The following is a 19,143-nucleotide window of genomic DNA, read 5'->3' as shown; positions in this document are numbered from 1 at the left end:
TGGTTCAAAATAATCCATAGTTATATCCAAATAGCGGCGTCTTGTTTGTGCGTTCAAGACACTATCCGAAGGGTAAAGAAGGGTGACGCGCCCGACACGTTTTGTGACAAAAGATTTCAAAATATTCCATTACCGTACTTCGAAGCATGTCAAACGCTGTTTAAAATCAATTTTTATGTGACTTTTCTCGTAAAAAAGCGATAATATTCCGACCGGGAGTCGTTGTTTTCGTTCAAAGAGAGAGAAAGTAAACATGGTGTCGGCTCGTGCACGCGCCTCCAGTCTCCTTGTCCTCAGATCGACCACTATCCAAATGCGCTACTGTTTTTCAGCCATAGCCTGCAAAGTCACCATTCATCGTTCTGGCGCCTTCTGAGAGCCTATGTGAGCGTTAGAAAATGTCACGTTATGCCAGAGATCTCCTGTTTTGGTTAGAGATGATCAAGAATGCCAAGAAATAGTCAGAGAGAGCGCTTCCTGTTTGGAATCTTCTCAGGTTTTGGCCTGCCAAATGAGTTCTGTTATACTCACAGACACCATTCAAACAGTTTTAGAACCTTTAGGGTGTTTTCTATCCAAATCAAACAATTATATGCATATTCTAGTTACTGGGCAGGAGTAGTAACCAGATTAAATCGGGTACGTTTTTTATCCGGCCGTGCAAATACTGCCCCCTATCCCCAACAGGTTAACCAGGTAGGCTAGTTGAGAACAAGTTCTCATTTACAACTGCGACCTGGCCAAGATAAAGCAAAGCAGTTCGACACATACAACAACACAGAGTTACACATGGAATAAACAAACATACAGTCAATAATACAGTAGGAAAAAAAGTCTATATACATTGTGTGCAAATGAGGTAAGATAAGGGAGGTAAGGCAATAATTAGGCCATGGTGGCGAAGTAATTACAATATAGCAATTAAACACTGGAATGGTAGATGTGCAAGTAGAGATACTGGGGTGCAAAGGAGCAAGATAAATAAATAAATACAGTATGGGGATGAGGTAGTTGGATGGGCTATTTACAGATGGGCTATGTACAGGTGCAGTGATCTGTGAGCTGCTTTGACAGCTGGTGCTTAAAGCTAGTGAGGGAGATATGTGTCTCCAGCTTCAGTGATTTTTGCAATTCGTTCCAGTCATTGGCAGCAGAGAACTGGAAGGAGAGGCGGCCAGAGGAGGAATTGGCTTTGGGGGTGACCAGTGAGATATACCTGCTGGAGCGGGTACTATGGGTGGGTGCTGCTATGGTGACTAGTGAGCTGAGATAAGGCGGGGCTTTACCTAGCAAAGACTTGTAGATGACCTGGAGACAGTGGGTTTGGCGACGAGTATGAAGCAAGGGCCAGCCAACGAGTGTGTACAGGTTGCAGTGGTGGGTAGTATATGGGGCTTTGGTGACAAAACGGATGGCACTGTGATAGACTGCATCCAATTTGTTGAGTAGAGTGTTGGAGGCTATTTTGTAAATGACATCACCGAAGTCGAGGATTGGTAGGATGGTCAATTTTATGAGGGTATGTTTGGCAGCATGAGTGAAGGAGGCTTTGTTACGAAATAGGAAGCCGATTCTAGATTTAATTTTGGATTGGAGATGTTTAATGTGAGTCTGGAAGGAGAGTTTACAGTCTAACCAGACACCTAGGTATTTGTAGTTGTCCACATATTCTAAGTCAGAACCGTCTAGAGTAGTGATGCTGGACGGGTGGGCAGGTGCGGGCAGCGATCGGTTGAAGAGCATGCATTTAGTTTTACTTGCATTTAAGAGCAGTTGGAGGCAACGGAAGGAGAGTTGTATGGCATTGAAGCTCGTCTGGTGGTTTGTTAACACAGTGTCCAAAGAAGGGCCAGATGTATACGGAATGGTGTCGTCTGCGTAGAGGTGGATCAGAGAATCACCAGCAGCAAGCGCGACATCATTGATGTATACAGAACCGTGTGGCACCCCCATTGAGACTGCCAGAGGTTCGGACAACAAGCCCTCAGATTTGACACACTGAACTCTATCAGAGAAGTAGTTGGTGAACCAGGCAAGCCAATCATTTGAGAAACCAAGGCTGTTGAGTCTGCCAATGAGGATGTGGTGATTGACAGAGTCGAAAGCCTTGGCCAGGTTAATGAATACGGCTGCACAGTACTGTTTCTTATCGATGGCGGTTAAGATATCGATTAGGACCTTGAGCGTGGCTGAGGTGCACCCATGACCAGCTCTGAAACCAGATTGCATAGCGGAGAAGGTACGGTGGGATTCGAAATGGTCGGTAATCTGTTTGTTAACTTGGCTTTCGAAGACCTTAGAAAGGCAGGGTAGGATAGATATAGGTCTGTAGCAGTTTGGGTCTAGAGTGTCTCCCCCTTTGAAGAGGGGGATGACCGCGGCAGCTTTACAATCTTTGGGACGATACGAAAGAGAGGTTGAACAGTAATAGATGTTGCAGCAATTTTGGCAGATAATTTTAGAAAGAGAGGGTCCAGATTGTCTAGCTCGGCTGATTTATAGGGGTCCAGATTTTGCAGCTCTTTCTGAACATCAGCTATCTGGATTTGGGTGAAGGAGAAATGGGGGAGGCTTGGGCGAGTTGCTGTGGGGGGTGCAGGGCTGTTGACCGGGGTAGGGGTAGCCAGGTGGAAAGCATGGCCAGCCGAAGAAAATTGCTTATTGAAATTCTCAGTTATAGTGGATTTATCGGTGGTGACAGTGTTTCCTAGCCTCAGTGCAGTGGGCAGCTGGGAGGAGGTGCTCTTCTCCTCCATGGACTTTAGTGTCCCTGAACTTTTTGGAGTTTGTGCTACAGGATGCAAATTTCTGCTTGAAAAAGCTAGCCTTAGCTTTCCTAACTGCTTGTGTATATTGGTTCCTAACTTCCCGATCTAACTCGGGAAGTTAGGGAAATTCCCATATGCCATTCATGCCTGTTAGCTTTGTGTGACTGGGGTTGTAACATAGAAGTAGAATACTGGAATGGACATGAGCCTTCTCATGATGGTCCAAAGGTCAGCCATGTTGGTCAGGGAGTTGGTCAACCATGGTTTTCTATTGCTGTGATAAGATATTGTGCAAAACAATGAATGTGAAGAATTTATCTACACTGTATGTGTCTTTAGCTAGACAGCCAGCCAGTTTTAGAGGAATGGTTCCATAATTTTGTTTAATTAACTGCAAATATGGCAACATTTCATTCAAACAATGCAGTCAATCGACAGCCATACACTGGCTCAAATCAGTTGATGATAGGACTTAGACAAGTTGTAAATGCAACAAGTACTGATATTGGATCATATAATAACACTCACAGCTTTCCAAGAAAACAAAATCTGAGACATTTATGGTCTGTTTAGAAAATATTTTAGAGGCTATAAATAGAGAATGTGTATAAAACCCATATGAACTGTATTTATAATTATATAACAATATTATAGGTTGACTATAATTCCATCACACAATTTCTGATACATCACATGTCTTACTTTTATTTTCCTGCACCTATGCCTCTACAAAACCAGACTGGTTTTGGATTTCTCCCTGACCAAGGTGGCTGCCATTTTGTCCCCATTTTGGAACTTTGAGGGTTTATGACATAGCCCCTCTAGTACTATAATAGGATCTCTATGGGTTGTAATATCTTAGTACTAGGCTTAGGTTATTCAACTATTTATTGTTTTGTGATTGTAACAATGTACCACTGACATTTGGATTGTATTATTGATCCTCAGTACACTGACTGAACTATGACCTTTGCTTCATGTCTTTGATGTTGCGGCTCTAAAGTACACCAAATGTATTTCATATGTTAAACTTTTTTTTCCCGTTGAACATTGTGCATATAATAGACATACCGTCCGTGAGAAGCCCTAAATGAAGCTTTTCATTAAGCCATCACTGTTATGTTAAATTCATGAATTAAAATAAGATACTGAAAAGCATGTATGTCATAAAATAATGTAGAAAAATGTCAGGGCTTAGCTAAACCTTCTCTTGGTTGCAGTGTGGCGACCCGTTCAAAGAAGAAGACCTCGTCGTCCTCAACGGGACCAAGGAGGAGGTGGAGAAACTGAGAAAGATAATGGAGGAGAAGAGAGCCAAGGCCAAGGCAACAAAAGTTTGTGTTCCTAGAGTTTTCAAATCAAATTTTAAGGGGTAATCCTAACTTCCACTTAAAGGGAGAGTTCATCCAAATTACAAAATGACATGTTTGTTGCTAACTTTTTTGCATTTTTGGTACACTACAATTCCAATGCAAGAATGGTACCTACAGTGGCAAGAAAAAGTATGTGAACCCTTTTGGAATTATCTGGATTTCTTCATAAATTGGTCATAACATTAGATCTGATCTTCATCTAAATCACAACAACAGACAAACACAGTCTGCTTAAACTAACACACAAATTATTGTATTTTTCTTGTCTATATTGAATACATCATTTAAACATTCACATAGTAGGTTGGAAAAAGTATGTGAACCCCCTAGGCTAATGACTTCTCCAAAAGCTAATTGGAGTCAGAAGTCAGCTAACGAGGAGTCCAATCAATGAGACAAGATTGGAGATGTTGGTTAGAGCTACCCTGTCCTAGAAAAAACACTCACAAGAAGCATTGCCTGATGTGAACCATGCCACGAACAAAAGATATCTCAGAAGACCCAATATTAAGAAATATTGACTTGCTGGAAAGGGTTCCAAAGTATCTCTAAAAGCCTTGATGTTCATCAGTCCACAGTAAGACAAATTGTCTATAAATAGAGAAAATTCAGCACTGTTGCTACTCTCCCTAGGTGTGGCCGTCCTGCAAAGATGACTGCAAGAGCACAGCGCAGAATGCTCAATGAGGTTAAGAAGAATCCTAGTGTGTCAGCTAAAGACTTACAGAAATCTCTGGAACATGCTAACATCTCTGTTGACGAGTCTACGATACATAAAACACTAAACAAGAATGGTGTTCATGGGAGGACACCACGGAAGAAGTAACTGCTGTCCAAAAAAAAACATTGCTGCTCATCTGAAGTTCACAAAAGAGCACCTGGATGTTCCACAGTGCTACTGGCAAAATATTCTGTGGACAGATTAAACTAAAGTTGAGTTGTTTGGAAGGAACACACAACGCTGTGTGGAGAAAAAAAAGTCACAGCACACCAACATCAAAACCTCATCCCAACTGTAAAGTATGGTGAAGGGAGTATCATGGTTTGGAGCTGCTTTGTTGCGTCGGGGCCTGGACAGCTTACTATCATCGACGGGAAAACGAATTCCCAAGTTTATCAAGACATTTTGCAGTAGAATGTAAGGCTTTCTGTCCGCCAATTGAAGCTCAGCAGAAGTTGGGTGATGCAACAGGACAATGACCCAAAACACAGAAGTAAATCAACAACAGAATGGCTTCAACAGATGAAAATAGGCCTTCTGGAGTGGCCCAGTCAGAGTCCTGACCTCAAACCGATTGAGATGCTGTGGCATGACCTCGAGAGCGGTTCACACCAGACATCCCAAGAATATTGCTGAACTGAAACAGTTTTGTGAAGAGGAATAGTCCAAAATTCCTCCTGACCATTGTGTAGGTCTGATCCGCAACTACAGAAAACATTTGGTTGAGGTTATTGCTGTTAAAGGAGGGTCAACCAGTTATTAAATCCAAGGGTTCACATACTTTTCCCACCCTGAACTGTGAATGTTTACACGGTGTGTTCAGTAAAGACATGAAAACATATAATTGTTTGTGTGTTATTAGTTTAAGCAGACTGTGTTTGTCTTGTTGTGACTTAGGTGAATGACCAATTTATGCAGAAGTACAGGTAATTAATTCCAAAGGGTTCACATACTTTTTCTTGCCACTGTATATTAGCATTTTTGCGCTTCATGTCCAAATCATATTTAAGTAACTTAATTGAGTTACACAATCAATTTTAAGATACTTTAGGACGATTTGGAGATGAAGCGCGAAAATTGTAATATAGGTACCATTGACTTGCAACGGATTTGTGCCACAAATGCTAAAAAGTTAGCATTTGAAACTTTGTCCATAGACTGTTTACAGCAGTGGTGTCAAAAATCTTTCCGTGGAGGGCCGAGTGTTTGCGGCTTTCTGGGATTTCCTTTCAATTCAGACCTAGACAACCAGGTGATGGGAGTTCATTACTAATTAGTGAACTTAATTCATCAATGAAGTAGAAGGGTGGAGCGAAAACCTGCAGACACTTGGCCGTCCATGGAATGAATTTGACACATCTGGTTGACAGGGTAAGGAAACCCTATCACTATCCCTTTCAGTAAATTTTCCACCTATTCATGATGCTTGCATGATGCATTGATGTCAAAGTGTAGATTTGACTCACCATAGGTAGAAGTTAGGATTCCCCACTAGTTATGTGAGTTGCCTGGAATTTACGGTAAAATGTGTTTTTAAAAAAAAAAAAAAAATTTTTTTTTTTTTAGAAATCAAAGAAGAGCAAATTTGCTGAGACTGTTTCCAAGCCATCAGAGTCAAAAGGTAGGAAGTAGTGATGCACCGACATTTTTGGCCGATACCGACATCCAATATTTTCCTTGGTAAAAAAAAACGATGCCGATAACCAATATTTAGCATTTTGGTAGCCTTTTAAGCATTCTATTACAGTTAAATAGTTAACACACACATGGACACAGCGGTCTAAGGCACTGCATCTCAGTGCGAGAGGCGTCACTACAGTCCCTGGTTTGAATCCAGGCTGTATCACAGCAGGCCGTGATAGGGAGTCCCATAGGGCGGCGCACAATTGGCCCAGCCTCGTCCGGGTTTGGCCGGGGTAGGCCGTCATTTTAAATATGAATTTGTTCTTAACTGACTTGCTTAGTTAAATAAAGGTTACACACACACACATTCACCACACTGACCAAAAAGTTATTTTGTTTGCATTTACGTATGTCCCCATTACCAGTAAAACATAAGCAAAACCTATTTCTTTCACTTACTTGCTGTGCTGTTTCGTTGTTCATTTGTTCAGTCATTTCATTCTCAACCAGGATTTCTATGGAACGCTGTTTGGGTCTTTGCATGTCAAAAAAGATACACATCAAATAACACTATTTGACATGTCAAATAAGCTTGTTGACCAATCAGGACCTGAATATGACTGTACTTCACATAATAATTGAACACGTTCATACATTTTTTACGTAGTTTTATTAAACATTGATTACACACTCACTCGTATTTCATATGTCACCACGATTCATCGCTACGTATGCTATGATGCTCGTGAAGATGTCTCGCGCACCTACAGTGCTGGTCATAAAAAAAAGCTAGCTAGCTCATGGATCATTGTTCATTGTTCTTCCCCAAAAACAGAGCAAAACTACATCATCTGTTTCAGTAGCTATCATTAGCTAGCTAACTATATAGCTAGGTGTCATCATCTAAAATAACCTTAATTTATAAGACAGTTCTTATTTGATTAATGGTGGTCGGACCCATCTATGTGAAGCTAGCTACAATAAGGATTAGCCACAATTGTGGACTTTGCAGTTAGCCTTCAAAATAAAAGTATGTAATTGACAGTGATGCAAATGAATAGAAATAGTAGAATTATGCCATAATTGAATAGATCATGCTAAACGAGGTTGGAATGTTATATGAAATCAACAAAATATAATAATTTGTTAATTTGACAAAAATCTGTTGAAATCACACCATCGATGTATTATACTTTACAATTGTATTGGGGGCATACTTATTTCACTGTACAGTCTTACCTTTGGATTGTGGATCAATGACATGGGGTATCAGTCTACTCAGTGACACCCAGAGAACATTAAAATTGTAGCTCTTATTGCGGGACTGTGAATTGAGCCACATTTATTGTCAACCTATGTGTATTGAACACTATTCCAGAGGAAAAACAATACTGCGTGGATGTTTTGTAGTCTGAGGAGGCGTTGGGAAAAATATATTGGGTATTGAGTAGACTGATACCCCATTTAATTGATCCCCAATCCTTAGGTAAAGCTGTACAGTGCAATATGAATGTCAATACACACAATAGGCTGACTGGGGAGGTGATTTCACACAGTCAGAGTCCCGCGATAAGAGCTACAACATGAATATTTGCGTAAACTCTTCACAGTTGTGTTCTGTGGGTGTCACCGAATAGACTGATACCCCATTTCATATCTTCACATTCCAACATTGTTTAACATTATCTAGTCTAAATAAGTCATGATTCCACCAATTGTAACCTTCTGCATCACTTATAAATAAAGGCAAACCGTGAATTCCACTATTGTGCCTAATCCTTATTGTGGCTAGCTTCACAACACATAACCCGGTCAGGTTGAGCCTCACTAGCCAGATGAAGCTAGCTGGCTGCTTATAACGTTAGCTTTGGGCAACAGGGTTAAGTAGCTGGCTAGCTATTTATTTTCATGAACTGAAGTTCAATTTCAATAGGCGAACAACAAGTGGCTACCTAGCTAATACTTACTCACAAGGATTCCTAAATCATTGCTAAGAGTCGTGAAAATGACTGCAGTTTCTACTTGTCATTGTTTTCAGGCTGGTTGTATTACTGCTAGCTAGGTACCAAGATAAAGCTAGCTAGCTACCCCAGAAGTTGCGGTCAAACAAATAATGCTTTATTACCAACGTGGTATTGTAAACACATCGTTCATGACCGGTGTTTGCTTGTTTGCACACTTTTTTGTACAGCTTTGACAGTGCTACTGATAGTAGTGGTGGCGCTTGGCTTGCACGTGTAAATTCAGAACACACAACATTTTATAATAAAACGGTGATATTTGATGTGTCAAATTAAAAGCTTATTTAATGCGTCAAATAGTGTTATTGTCAAATAGTGTTATTTGACGTGTATCTTTTTTGACAGGCAAAGACCCAAACGACGTTCCATAGTATGTTGTGAAGTTAATAGTAGTGATGCTATTACTGTGTAACTCTGGTAGGGCAACATCTGAACAATTGCGCACTTGGTAACATTAGTGTGTACCGGTGCTCGACCAGTCACGAAAGCCAACATCACCTACGACAGAGGACGGTTGATTGTCGAGGGCAGTGAATTATATTATCTTGGCGTTAATGAATTTCGTCTTTGAGTTGTCTCGCTGAAATGTTCTTACTCTTTCAAGTGACTGCTCGACTTGACTGCTTGATCCACACTAGAGGTCGACCGATTAATCGGAATGGCCGATTAATTAGGGCCGATTTCAAGTTTTCATAACAATCTGTAATCGGTATTTTTGGCCACCAATTTGTCGATTTTCTTTATTTATTAATATTTTTTTACACCTTTATTTAACTAGGCAAGTCAGATTAAGAACACATTCTTATTTTCAATGACGGCCTAGGAACGGGGGTTAACTGCCTTGTTCAGGAGGGATTAGGGGGTTCGTTTTTGCAACCTTCTGGTTACTAGTCCAACGCTCTAACCACCTGCCTTACATTGCACTCCACGAGGAGCCTGCATGGCAGGCTGACTACCTGTTACGCAAGGGCAGCAAGAAGCCAAGGTAAGTTGCTAGCTAGCATTAAACTTATAAAAAAACTATCAATCTTAACATAATCACTAGTTAACTACACATGGTTGATGATATTACTAGTTTATCTAACGTGTCCTGCGTTGCATATAATCGATGCGGTGCCTGTTAATTTCTCATCGAATCACAGCCTACTTCGACAAACGGGTGATTTAACAAGCGCATTTGCGAAAAAAGCACTGTCGTTGCACCAATGTACCTAACCATAAACATCAATGCCTTTCTTTAAAATCAATGCACAAGTATATATTTTTAAACCTGCATATTTAGTTACTATTGCCTGCTAACATGAAATTGTGTCACTGCTCTTGCGTTCATTGCCTGGCTCGTTGCGAACTAATTTGCCAGAATTTTACGTAATTATGACATACCATTGAAGGTTGTGCAATGTAACAGGAATATTTAGACTTAGGGATGCCACCCGTTAGATAAAATACGGAACGGTTCCGTATTTCACTGAAAGAAAAAAGCGTTTTGTTTTCGAGATGATAGTTTCTGGATTCGACCATATTAATGACCTAAGGCTCGTATTTCTGTGTGTTTATTATATTATAATTATGTCTATGATTTGATAGAGCAGTCTGACTGAGCGGTGGTAGACACCAGCAGGCTCGTAAGCATTCATTCAAACAGCACTTTACTGCGTTTTGCCAGCAGCTTTCACAATGCATTGCGCTGTTTATGACTTCAAGCCTGTCAACTCCCAAGATTAGGCTGGTGTAACCGATGTGAAATGGCTAGCTAGTTAGCGGGTGCACGCTAATAGCGTTTCAAATGTCACTTGCTCTGAGACTTGGGAGTGGTTGTTTCCCTTGCTCTGCATGGGTAACGCTGCTTCGAGGGTGGCTGTTGTCGATGGGTTCCTGGTTTGAGCCCAGGTAGGAGTGAGGAGAGGGACGGAAGCTATACTGTTACACTGGCAATACTAAAGTGCCTATAAGAACATCCAATAGTCAAAGGTATATGAAATACAAATTGTATAGAGAGAAATAGTCCTATAATTCCTATAATAACTACAACCTAAAACTTCTTACCTGGGAATATTGAAGACTCATGTTAAAAGGAACCACCAGCTTTCATATGTTCCCATGTTCTGAGCAAGGCACTTAAACGTTAGCTTTCTTACATGGCACATATTGCACTTTTACGTTCTTCTCCAACACTTTGTTTTTGTATTATTTAAACCAAATTGAACATGTTTCATTATTTATTTGAGGCATTATATTAAGTTAAAATAAGTGTTCATTCAGTATTGTCGTAATTACAAATAAATAAAAAATTGGCAGATTAATCGGTATCGGCTTTTTTTGGTCCTCCAATAATCGGTATCGGCGTTGAAAAATCATAATCGGTCGACCTCTAATCCACACAGCAGACATTGTGGGCTAGGTTAGGAATGCTGTGTTGCATGTGTAGCGCAAAATTTTACATGACGTCATTACGTCATGTACCTACGTTATATAGGTTTGCATGTCAGCTTTGACTTCGGTTTTTGACATCGGCGTTAAACTAGACATCGAGGCCGATACCGATGTTAGCCTTTTTAGCTAATATCGTCCGATTCCGATATGTTCACTGATATATTGTGCATTCCTAGTAGGAAGTGTGGAGGACATATCTTATTTTTGTTTTATACATATCTTATTAATCTACAAAACTCAAATGGGCCATGTGGACATAGTCAAATCCAATTGTATTGGTCACCTGCACCGAATACAACAGGTGTAGACTACTGTGTAATGCTTACCCATTCCCAACAATGCAGAGTTAAAAAGTAACACAACATTTTAATTAAAAAAGGATGTAAAGTTATTAATGAGGCTAAATACAAGGAGTACCAGTACTGAGTCAATGTACAGCCGTACGGGGTAGTCAAAGTAACAGTATCTATGTGTAGGTAGGGGTAAAAGTGACCAGGCAATCAGGATATATAATAATCAGTGTAGCTGCAGTGTACGTAAAGTGTGTGTGTTTGAGTGTGTGGGCAGAGTCTAGTGAGTGTGCATAGAGCCAGCAAGGGGGTCAGTGCAAAAATAATTAAGATAGACATAGACTGAATATAAACTCAACATGTAAAAGTGTTGGTCCCATGTTTCATGAGCTGAAATAAAAGCTTATTTCTCTCAAATGTTGTGCACAAATTTGTTTATATCCCTGTTAGTGAGCATTTCATCTTTGCCAAGATAATCCATCCATGAGACTGGTGTGGCATATAAAGAAGCTGATTACACAGTATGATCATTACACAGGTGCACCTTGTGCTGGGGACAATTAATTACCACTCAAATGTGCAGTTTTGTCACACAACAAAATGCCACAGATGTCTTAAGTTTTGATGGAGCGTGCAATTGGCATGTTGACTGCAATAATGTCCACCAGAGCTGTTGCCAGAGGATTTCATGTTAATTTCTATACCATAAGCCTACTCCAGCGGTTTGCTGATGTCAACGTTGTGAACAGGGTGCCCCAGGATGGCAGTGGGGTTATTGTATGGGCAGGTATAAGCTACGGACAATGAACACAATTTTCTCTATGGAAATTTGAATGCAAATGTACACTGACAAGATCCTGAGGCCCATTGCTGTGCCATTCATCTGCTCCCATCACCTCATGATTTCAGTATGATAATTCACAGCCCCATGTCGCAAGGATCTGTACACAATTCCTGGAAGCTGAAACTGTCCGGTGTTTCTGTACTGCACATTAGATGGAGTTTACAAAACAAATGGCCACTGGATTGATGCAAATAATCATGATATTATCCTGCCAGGAAGGCTAATTTGTAGCTGGTTAACATTAAATTTAGGTTTTTGGGAAAGCCTTTCCATATACCAGAAGACAGTTAGGTCTATCATTAGCATCTATATTTTTCCTGTTCCTTCATTGTTTGAAACCTGGATTTTTCCATACCCAGCCAAAATCCGACCATAGAAATATCTAAGGGAAATATTTTAAAAACATTTAATTGTTTAGCAGCCAAAGGCATTACCCTAGTCATATTAGAAACCCATGATAGTTGTTGCATCTTTAGATCTCCCGTTTGTACATTTGTAATGTATATTTCCATCTCTGTCCATGAAACCGGTCACATGAGCAGTGCGCATTGTAGAACTCTTTTTTTTCCCCATAAATTGCATTTTGGATCATTTGCGCGTAGGCTTACACACACGTAGACCGTGTGTATATTGCTGCGCTTAAAATGTGAATAAAAAATTATTTGTCAATTTTAAGATAAACATGCATGATCTGTTCCATCAGCCTTATTAATTTATACAGCTTATACCTCCACTACACTACTTTGATTCGCATCAGTGGGGATTAAGAAGTGAGAATATGCACACAAAAAGTAGTATACACCACTGCACAAAAAGTGTGAATTTGGTTCAGACAGTCATATTTTGAGCAGGTTCTTCTGCTTCTGGCTTGGAGGGAGGCAAGACTCCCTGCTCAGCTCTCTTTCTCTCTCTGTGGTTTCCTGTTTTAGCCTAAAATGATTAAGCAATGCACTACTTGATGAGTGAACAAGGCATTTACTGAAAAACAAGTTATGTTTTTTCCATTTATGTTTTGATGTTTGACTTTAGCACGTAGGGCGTAGCGATTGGTTTCACCTCGTAAGTATGTGTTACACGACATGTGCCATCTCGTTGGTAGGAAGGTGTTTCACCTGTGCTGGCCCAAGTGCTATTGGCAGCGGTCTAAGGCACTGCATCTCAGTGCAAGAGGTGTCACTACAGTCCCTGGTTCGAATCCAGGCTGTATCACATCTGGCCGTGATTGGGAGTCTTATAGGGCATCGCACAATTGGCCCAGCGTCGTCCGGGTTTGGCCGGGATAGGCCGCCATTGTAAATAAGAATTTGTTCTTAACCTCGCTAGGGTAGGGGGCAGTATTTTCACGGCCGGATGAAAAACGTACCCAAATTAAACGGCCTACTACTCGGGCGCAGGAACTAGAATATGCATATTTCTAAAACTGTTTGAATGATGTCTGTGAGTATAACAGAACTCATATGGCAGGCAAAAACCTGAGAAAAATCGAACCCGGAAGTGAGAATTCTGGTGCTTGTAGTCCTTTCAAGTCATTGCCTATCGAACACACAGTGACTTATGGTTCATTTTGCACTTCCTAAGGCTTCCACTAGATGTCAACAGTCTTTAGAAAGTTGTTTGAGGCGTCTATGATGAACAGAGGAAGTTGGAAGTTGTTGACTCAGGAAGGTACTGGCGTTCATTGGCGCGTGTTCACGTGAGAGTTAGCTGTGTTCCAAAACGTTTTTCAAGATACTGCAATCGTCCGGTTGGAATATTATTTAAATTCTAAGTGATAAAGGCCCTAAAGATTGATGCTATACAACATTTGACATGTTTGAACGAACGTAAATATTACTTTTTTTACTTTTTGTCGTGACATTTTTCGCGCGCTTCCTACACTTGGAGTAGCTAACTGAACGCGCTAACAACAAGGAGCTATTTGGACATAAATTATGGACTTTATCGAACAAAGCAACATTTATTATGGACCTGGGATTCCTGGAAGTGCCTTCTGATGATCATCAAAGGTAAGTGAATATTTCTAATGCTATTTATGATTTTAGATGACTCCAAGATGGCGGGTATCTGTATTGCCTAGTGTATTTTTCTGAGCGCAGTACTCAGATTATTGCAAAGTGTGCTTTCCTCGTGAAGCTTTTTTGAAATCTGTCACAGTGTTTGCATAAAGGAGATGTTCATCTATAATTATTTGAATAACAGTTTAATATTTTATCAACGTTAATGGTGAGTATTTTTGTAAATTGTTGTCAAACGGGAGTATTGGAGGCAAAATATTTTCAAAACGGAATGTACGGGGAAAGAATTCTAACTATATCATCTATGAGGGTGTTCCGTCTGTGTTTGATGAATGGTTTCACAGAATGTCACCATAGTTCAGTGTTCCAGGAGTATTGGAGGCAAAATATTTTCTGAACATCACGCGCCAATGTAAAATGGGGTTTATGGATATAAATATGAACTTTATCGAACAAAAAATGCATGTATTGTGTAACATGATGTCCTAGGAGTGTCATCTGATGAAGATCGTCAAAGGTTAGTGCATAATTTTAGCTGGTTTTCTGGTTTTTGTGACGCCTGTCCTTGCTAGGAAAATGGCTGTGTGCTTTTTCTTGTGTTGGAACTGTCCTAACATAATCTAACTTTATGCTTTCGCCATAAAGCCTTTTTGAAATCGGACAATGTGGTTACATTAAGGAGACGTGTACCTTTTAAAATGGTGTAAAATAGTCCTTTGTTTGAGAACTTTGAATTATGGCATTTTGTGGTTCTGAATTTGGCGCTCTGATTTTTCACTGGCTGTTGAATAGTGTGAACCGTGGGTGGGACTCCTGCCCAAGAGAAGTTTTAACTGACTTGCCTAGTTATATTAAATAAAAGTGGCTGGACCAGTGCTTCAGTTGTCTTAATAGATGTGGCAATGCCTATTTTGATTTCTAGACAAACAATCCTTTATCTGATCTTCCCTGTTTAAATTTTGCTCCACTTTTTGGTCTGCTTCCTGTTAAGTTTTGTGTAGGTTTTTCTTTTGATTGCCTCTTCTTCTGCAAATTTAGTGGGTGCTTGTTGTGTGTGTCTTTTAGGTTCCTGTTGCTAGTCAGTGGACACACCCATGCTTGTCTTTCAGAACCCCTCCTAAAACCACCTGTTATGTTTTGATTGTTGTCAGTAACTCTTTCTTAGTTTCCCTTTCTGTTTGGACGACATTATTCTTGCTGGGGAACGTACAGTTGAAGTCGGAATTTTACATACACTTAGGTTGGAATCGTTAAAACTCGTTTTTCAACCAATCCCAAAATTTCTTGTTAACAAACAATAGTCTTGGCTAGTCGGTTAGGACATCTACTTTGTGCATGACACAAGTAATTTTTCCAACAATTGTTTACAGACAGATTATTTCACTTATAATTCACTTTTTGGACAAATGTCCTCTGGTCTGATGAAACAAAAATAGAACTGTTTGGCCATAATGACCATCGTTATGTATGGAGGAAAAAGGGGGATGCTTGCAAGCCGAAGAACACCATCCCAACCGTGAAGCACGGGGGTGGCAGCATCATGTTGTGGGGGTGCTTTGCTGCAGGAGGGACTGGTGCACTTCACAAAATAGATGGCATCATGAAAATTATGTGGATATATTGAAGCAACATCTCAAGACATCAGTCAGGAAGTTAAAGCTTGGTCACAAATGGGTCTTCCAAATGGACAATGCATACTTCCAAAGTTGTGGCAAAATGGATTAAGGACAACAAAGTCAAGGTATTGGAGTGGCCATCACAAAGCCCTGACCTCAATCCCATGGAAGATTTGTGGGCAGAACTGAAAAAAGTGTGTGCGAGCAAGGAGGTCTACAAACCTCACTCAGTTACACCAGCTCTTTCAGGAGGAATGGGCCAAAATTCACCCAACTTATTGTGGGAAGCTTGTGGAAGACTAACATTTTTTTTGTTACAGCCTGAATTCTAAATGGATTAAATTGACATTTTGTGTCTCTGGCCTACAAACAATACCCCATAAGTATTAACCCCCTGGGACAATACACCTTTGGCAGCAATTACAGCTGTGAGTCTTTTGGGGTATGTTTCTAAGAGCTTTGCACACCTGGATTGTACAATAGTACGCCCATTATTCTTTTTAATATTCTTCAATCTCTGTCAGGTTGGTTGTTGACCATTGTTTAAAACCGTTTTCAAATCTTGCCATAGCTTTTCAAGCTGATTTTAAGTCAAAACTGTAACCAGGCCTAAACATTTGCACCACCATGGAATATTGTTACATTGTCTATGTTCTCAATTTAAGAGAACATGGTCCAACAAATGGAAATTAGGAAGAGGCTGTTATGGTATTCAACTTCCACTTTGACATCAAACCATTTTCAAATGATTTAAACACAATTGATTTAACATATGATATTATCAAGGGCTTTGTTTATGGAAATCGTACAGCATACATTTTTTTAACCTAAAACGTGTTGTTTGTTCACTGTAAAGGAAGTGTAGCTATTCATTGAAATTCCCAAATGCTTTGAATACATTAAACATTAGTAATAAATTAACTTGGTCTTAACTTAGCTTGATCTTATCTTCATTTTATGACTTTGTAAAGAGGTTGTCAATACGATTCACACAAACCATACATCACAACATCAAACCGTACATCACAACAAATGAACAAGGCACTAGGATCTGTTCTCCCTTGAGAGGTAGGCCCAACAGGGCATTGAAAGGTCTTTGTGGTTGAATCTGTGCTTCAAATTCACTGCTCGATTGAGGGACTTTACAGATAATGATTGATGTTATGGGTTGTTAAAACTTTTTATGTATTTCTTGTTCACATTCACCTGTTTTGTTCCTATGTAGAAAATCCAGACTCCACCGAAACCGTTTTTGCAGAGGGCAAAACTTCAACAGAAAATGGCGAAGACCGCAGCCAGCCAGGTGTTTATTTGTGGATTATTTGACTAGGAAGCGATATTAACACGTTGAACAAACAATCATTCAATGCAGTGCACCATAATGTGTAGCTTGCACTCATTTTTATTGCCTTTCCGACACTATACTCCCCTTACAGTTCATAACTCAGCAGCATGATGTCTTAGCCCTAAAACTGTCACTGTACCCTTGAGCAAGGCACATAACCCCTAAAGTGTTCCCCATCCTGGACCGGATCCCTGTGTGTGCGTGCTCATTTGAAGGCATTGTGATAGACAGGAGACCAATTTCTGTTTTTCACAAAAGTGGCAAAGTATTCTATTTTATGCTACACAATAGGGGTCATGATAGGTAATTTTGTCTTCTCACCCTAGCAGTCCCTGGACCCTCTGGTTCTTCCAGCTCCTCCAAGGTGGTCAAACCCTTGGCAGCATCCGGAAGCTTGGCGGAATCCGGGAGCAAGAGGTCCATCCAGTCCATGGAAGAGAAGTCGGAGACCTACAAATCTCTCTTCACCAGCCACAGTTCAGCCAAGCGCACCAAAGCCCAGACGTCCAACTGGGTTACCCACACCCCCTACCACTTCTAAATGACCCCCCCCAGTGGTCATGGCAGGCAGCACACACAGCCAGGTGATGCTGTGTATTTGCAGTGAGAAACAATTTGAGGTAACCCTTTATTTGAAGGGTACCTAAAACATTTTTTTTATTTATAATCTATACTTAATGCATTCATGAGCACATGACCGTTTAATAAATGCTTATGTCAACAACGGCAAGTTGAAATATGCAGTATAAGTGCACATTTCTGTGACAAAGGGAATATCAACTTGCTGCTGCTTATGAATGTGTTGTACGTAGGTGATGGAGCCCTTATGGTGCTGTCATTTTAATAAAGTGTTACTGAATTTGACAGATTACTTTTTCTTGTAGGTATCCTTGGTGAGTCAATACATGTGCTATAGGTTAGGGTTACTAATTCTCCTTTTCCTTTTTCTATGAATTGGCTGTATTATATGTTGGTCTTATCTAGGCTATCTATCTAGTTGTTTTTTATAGATGTGGATCACTATGATTCATCTTTAGATTATGGTTTGCTATGCAATATATTATAAAAAATGTTTTGAAATTATATTACAAGGACTTAGTTTATAGAAAGTGGAATAGTGAGTGTTTATTCATAAAATCTTATTGCTTATGTAAGTAAACACTGTTTATACTCAATATTGACATTTCCTCCAAATAACTTGTCAGCAATCCAAATATAGATTGATATAAACATTTTAATGTTCATATTTGATTTTTATTTAAACGGATACCTTTTAAATACTTTTTCCACGCATGTTTGTTCAACCCTCAACCCAAACAATGTCAAAATAAAGTATTTTTTCCTTAAAAATGGGTATTCCTTTTTATTATAGGACAACACATAGTACTGTGTACAAGTTAAGGTGCATTAAGTCGAATGAAACAATTTGTTCCCTTCTGCTGGTATTTTAGTTATATCCCCAAATTACTGCCGTGTCTCATGTTCTTCAGTGTTTTCAGGTTTGTGTTGGGGTTAAAGCATTTGCTTTATATTTAAATTAATATTACATTATTTTTTATTCTAGGACACACCATGAAAGTGTGAAATGTAACCAAAATGGAGTGCAAATATGTATTTTAGGGTCACACAAAGGTGTGAAGGAAACATTGATAGCGCAGAAAAAGATGTGCTTGGCTTTAATAATTGAGTCAAGCCACAAGATGGCAGCAGAGGTTTAACTTTGCCTTTAGAATCTACTTAGTGTTGAGCAGACAGACCTCTGGAATTCTACTCTGCAGGTGGCTAGAGTCAACTAATTTAGGATATGCAGCTGCGTTTACGCAGGTAGACCAATTCTGATATTTATTTTCACTAATTGGTCTTTTGACCAATCATATCAGCTCTTTTGCCAACAATTGTGCAAATGCCACCTATGACCTCTTGAAAAAGTCACATTGGGGAAATTCTGTTTCCCATTCAAGTAAATAAATTAGATAGTCTTTGCCCTTGTCATTTCTATCTTGTAAATGTTTTGTTAATTATTCCGGGTTTTTTTTACAGATACTGTATGTTCATACGCATCTTCATGTATTCCTTAAAGATGGATCAAATAAA

General features: G+C 39.8%; 1 protein-coding gene across 3 annotated transcripts in view; it reads left to right on the top strand.

Annotated features, from left to right (window-relative positions):
* Nucleotides 1–18,399, top strand: part of rtf2 (replication termination factor 2) — a 58,086-nt gene extending 39,687 nt beyond the window's left edge. Inside the window, exons 6-9 of one of the 3 annotated variants that reach the window (XM_029693035.1) lie at nucleotides 3,989–4,102; nucleotides 6,429–6,483; nucleotides 16,930–17,007; nucleotides 17,379–18,399. In XM_029693035.1, the coding sequence (XP_029548895.1) occupies nucleotides 3,989–4,102; nucleotides 6,429–6,483; nucleotides 16,930–17,007; nucleotides 17,379–17,590 (459 nt within the window). In that variant the 3' untranslated portion in view covers nucleotides 17,591–18,399. Of the gene's footprint in view, nucleotides 1–3,988; nucleotides 4,103–6,428; nucleotides 6,484–16,929; nucleotides 17,008–17,375 lie in introns of all 3 variants that reach the window. The other 2 variants (XM_029693033.1, XM_029693036.1) reach the window with 2 other exon arrangements.
* Nucleotides 18,400–19,143: the final 744 nt, after the last annotated feature.

Source organism: Salmo trutta, chromosome 16 (genome assembly GCF_901001165.1).
Source record: "Salmo trutta chromosome 16, fSalTru1.1, whole genome shotgun sequence".
Taxonomy (NCBI): domain Eukaryota; kingdom Metazoa; phylum Chordata; class Actinopteri; order Salmoniformes; family Salmonidae; genus Salmo; species Salmo trutta.
The sequence above is the reverse complement of the archived record's forward strand: the minus strand, read 5'-3'. Positions and strand labels throughout refer to the sequence as shown.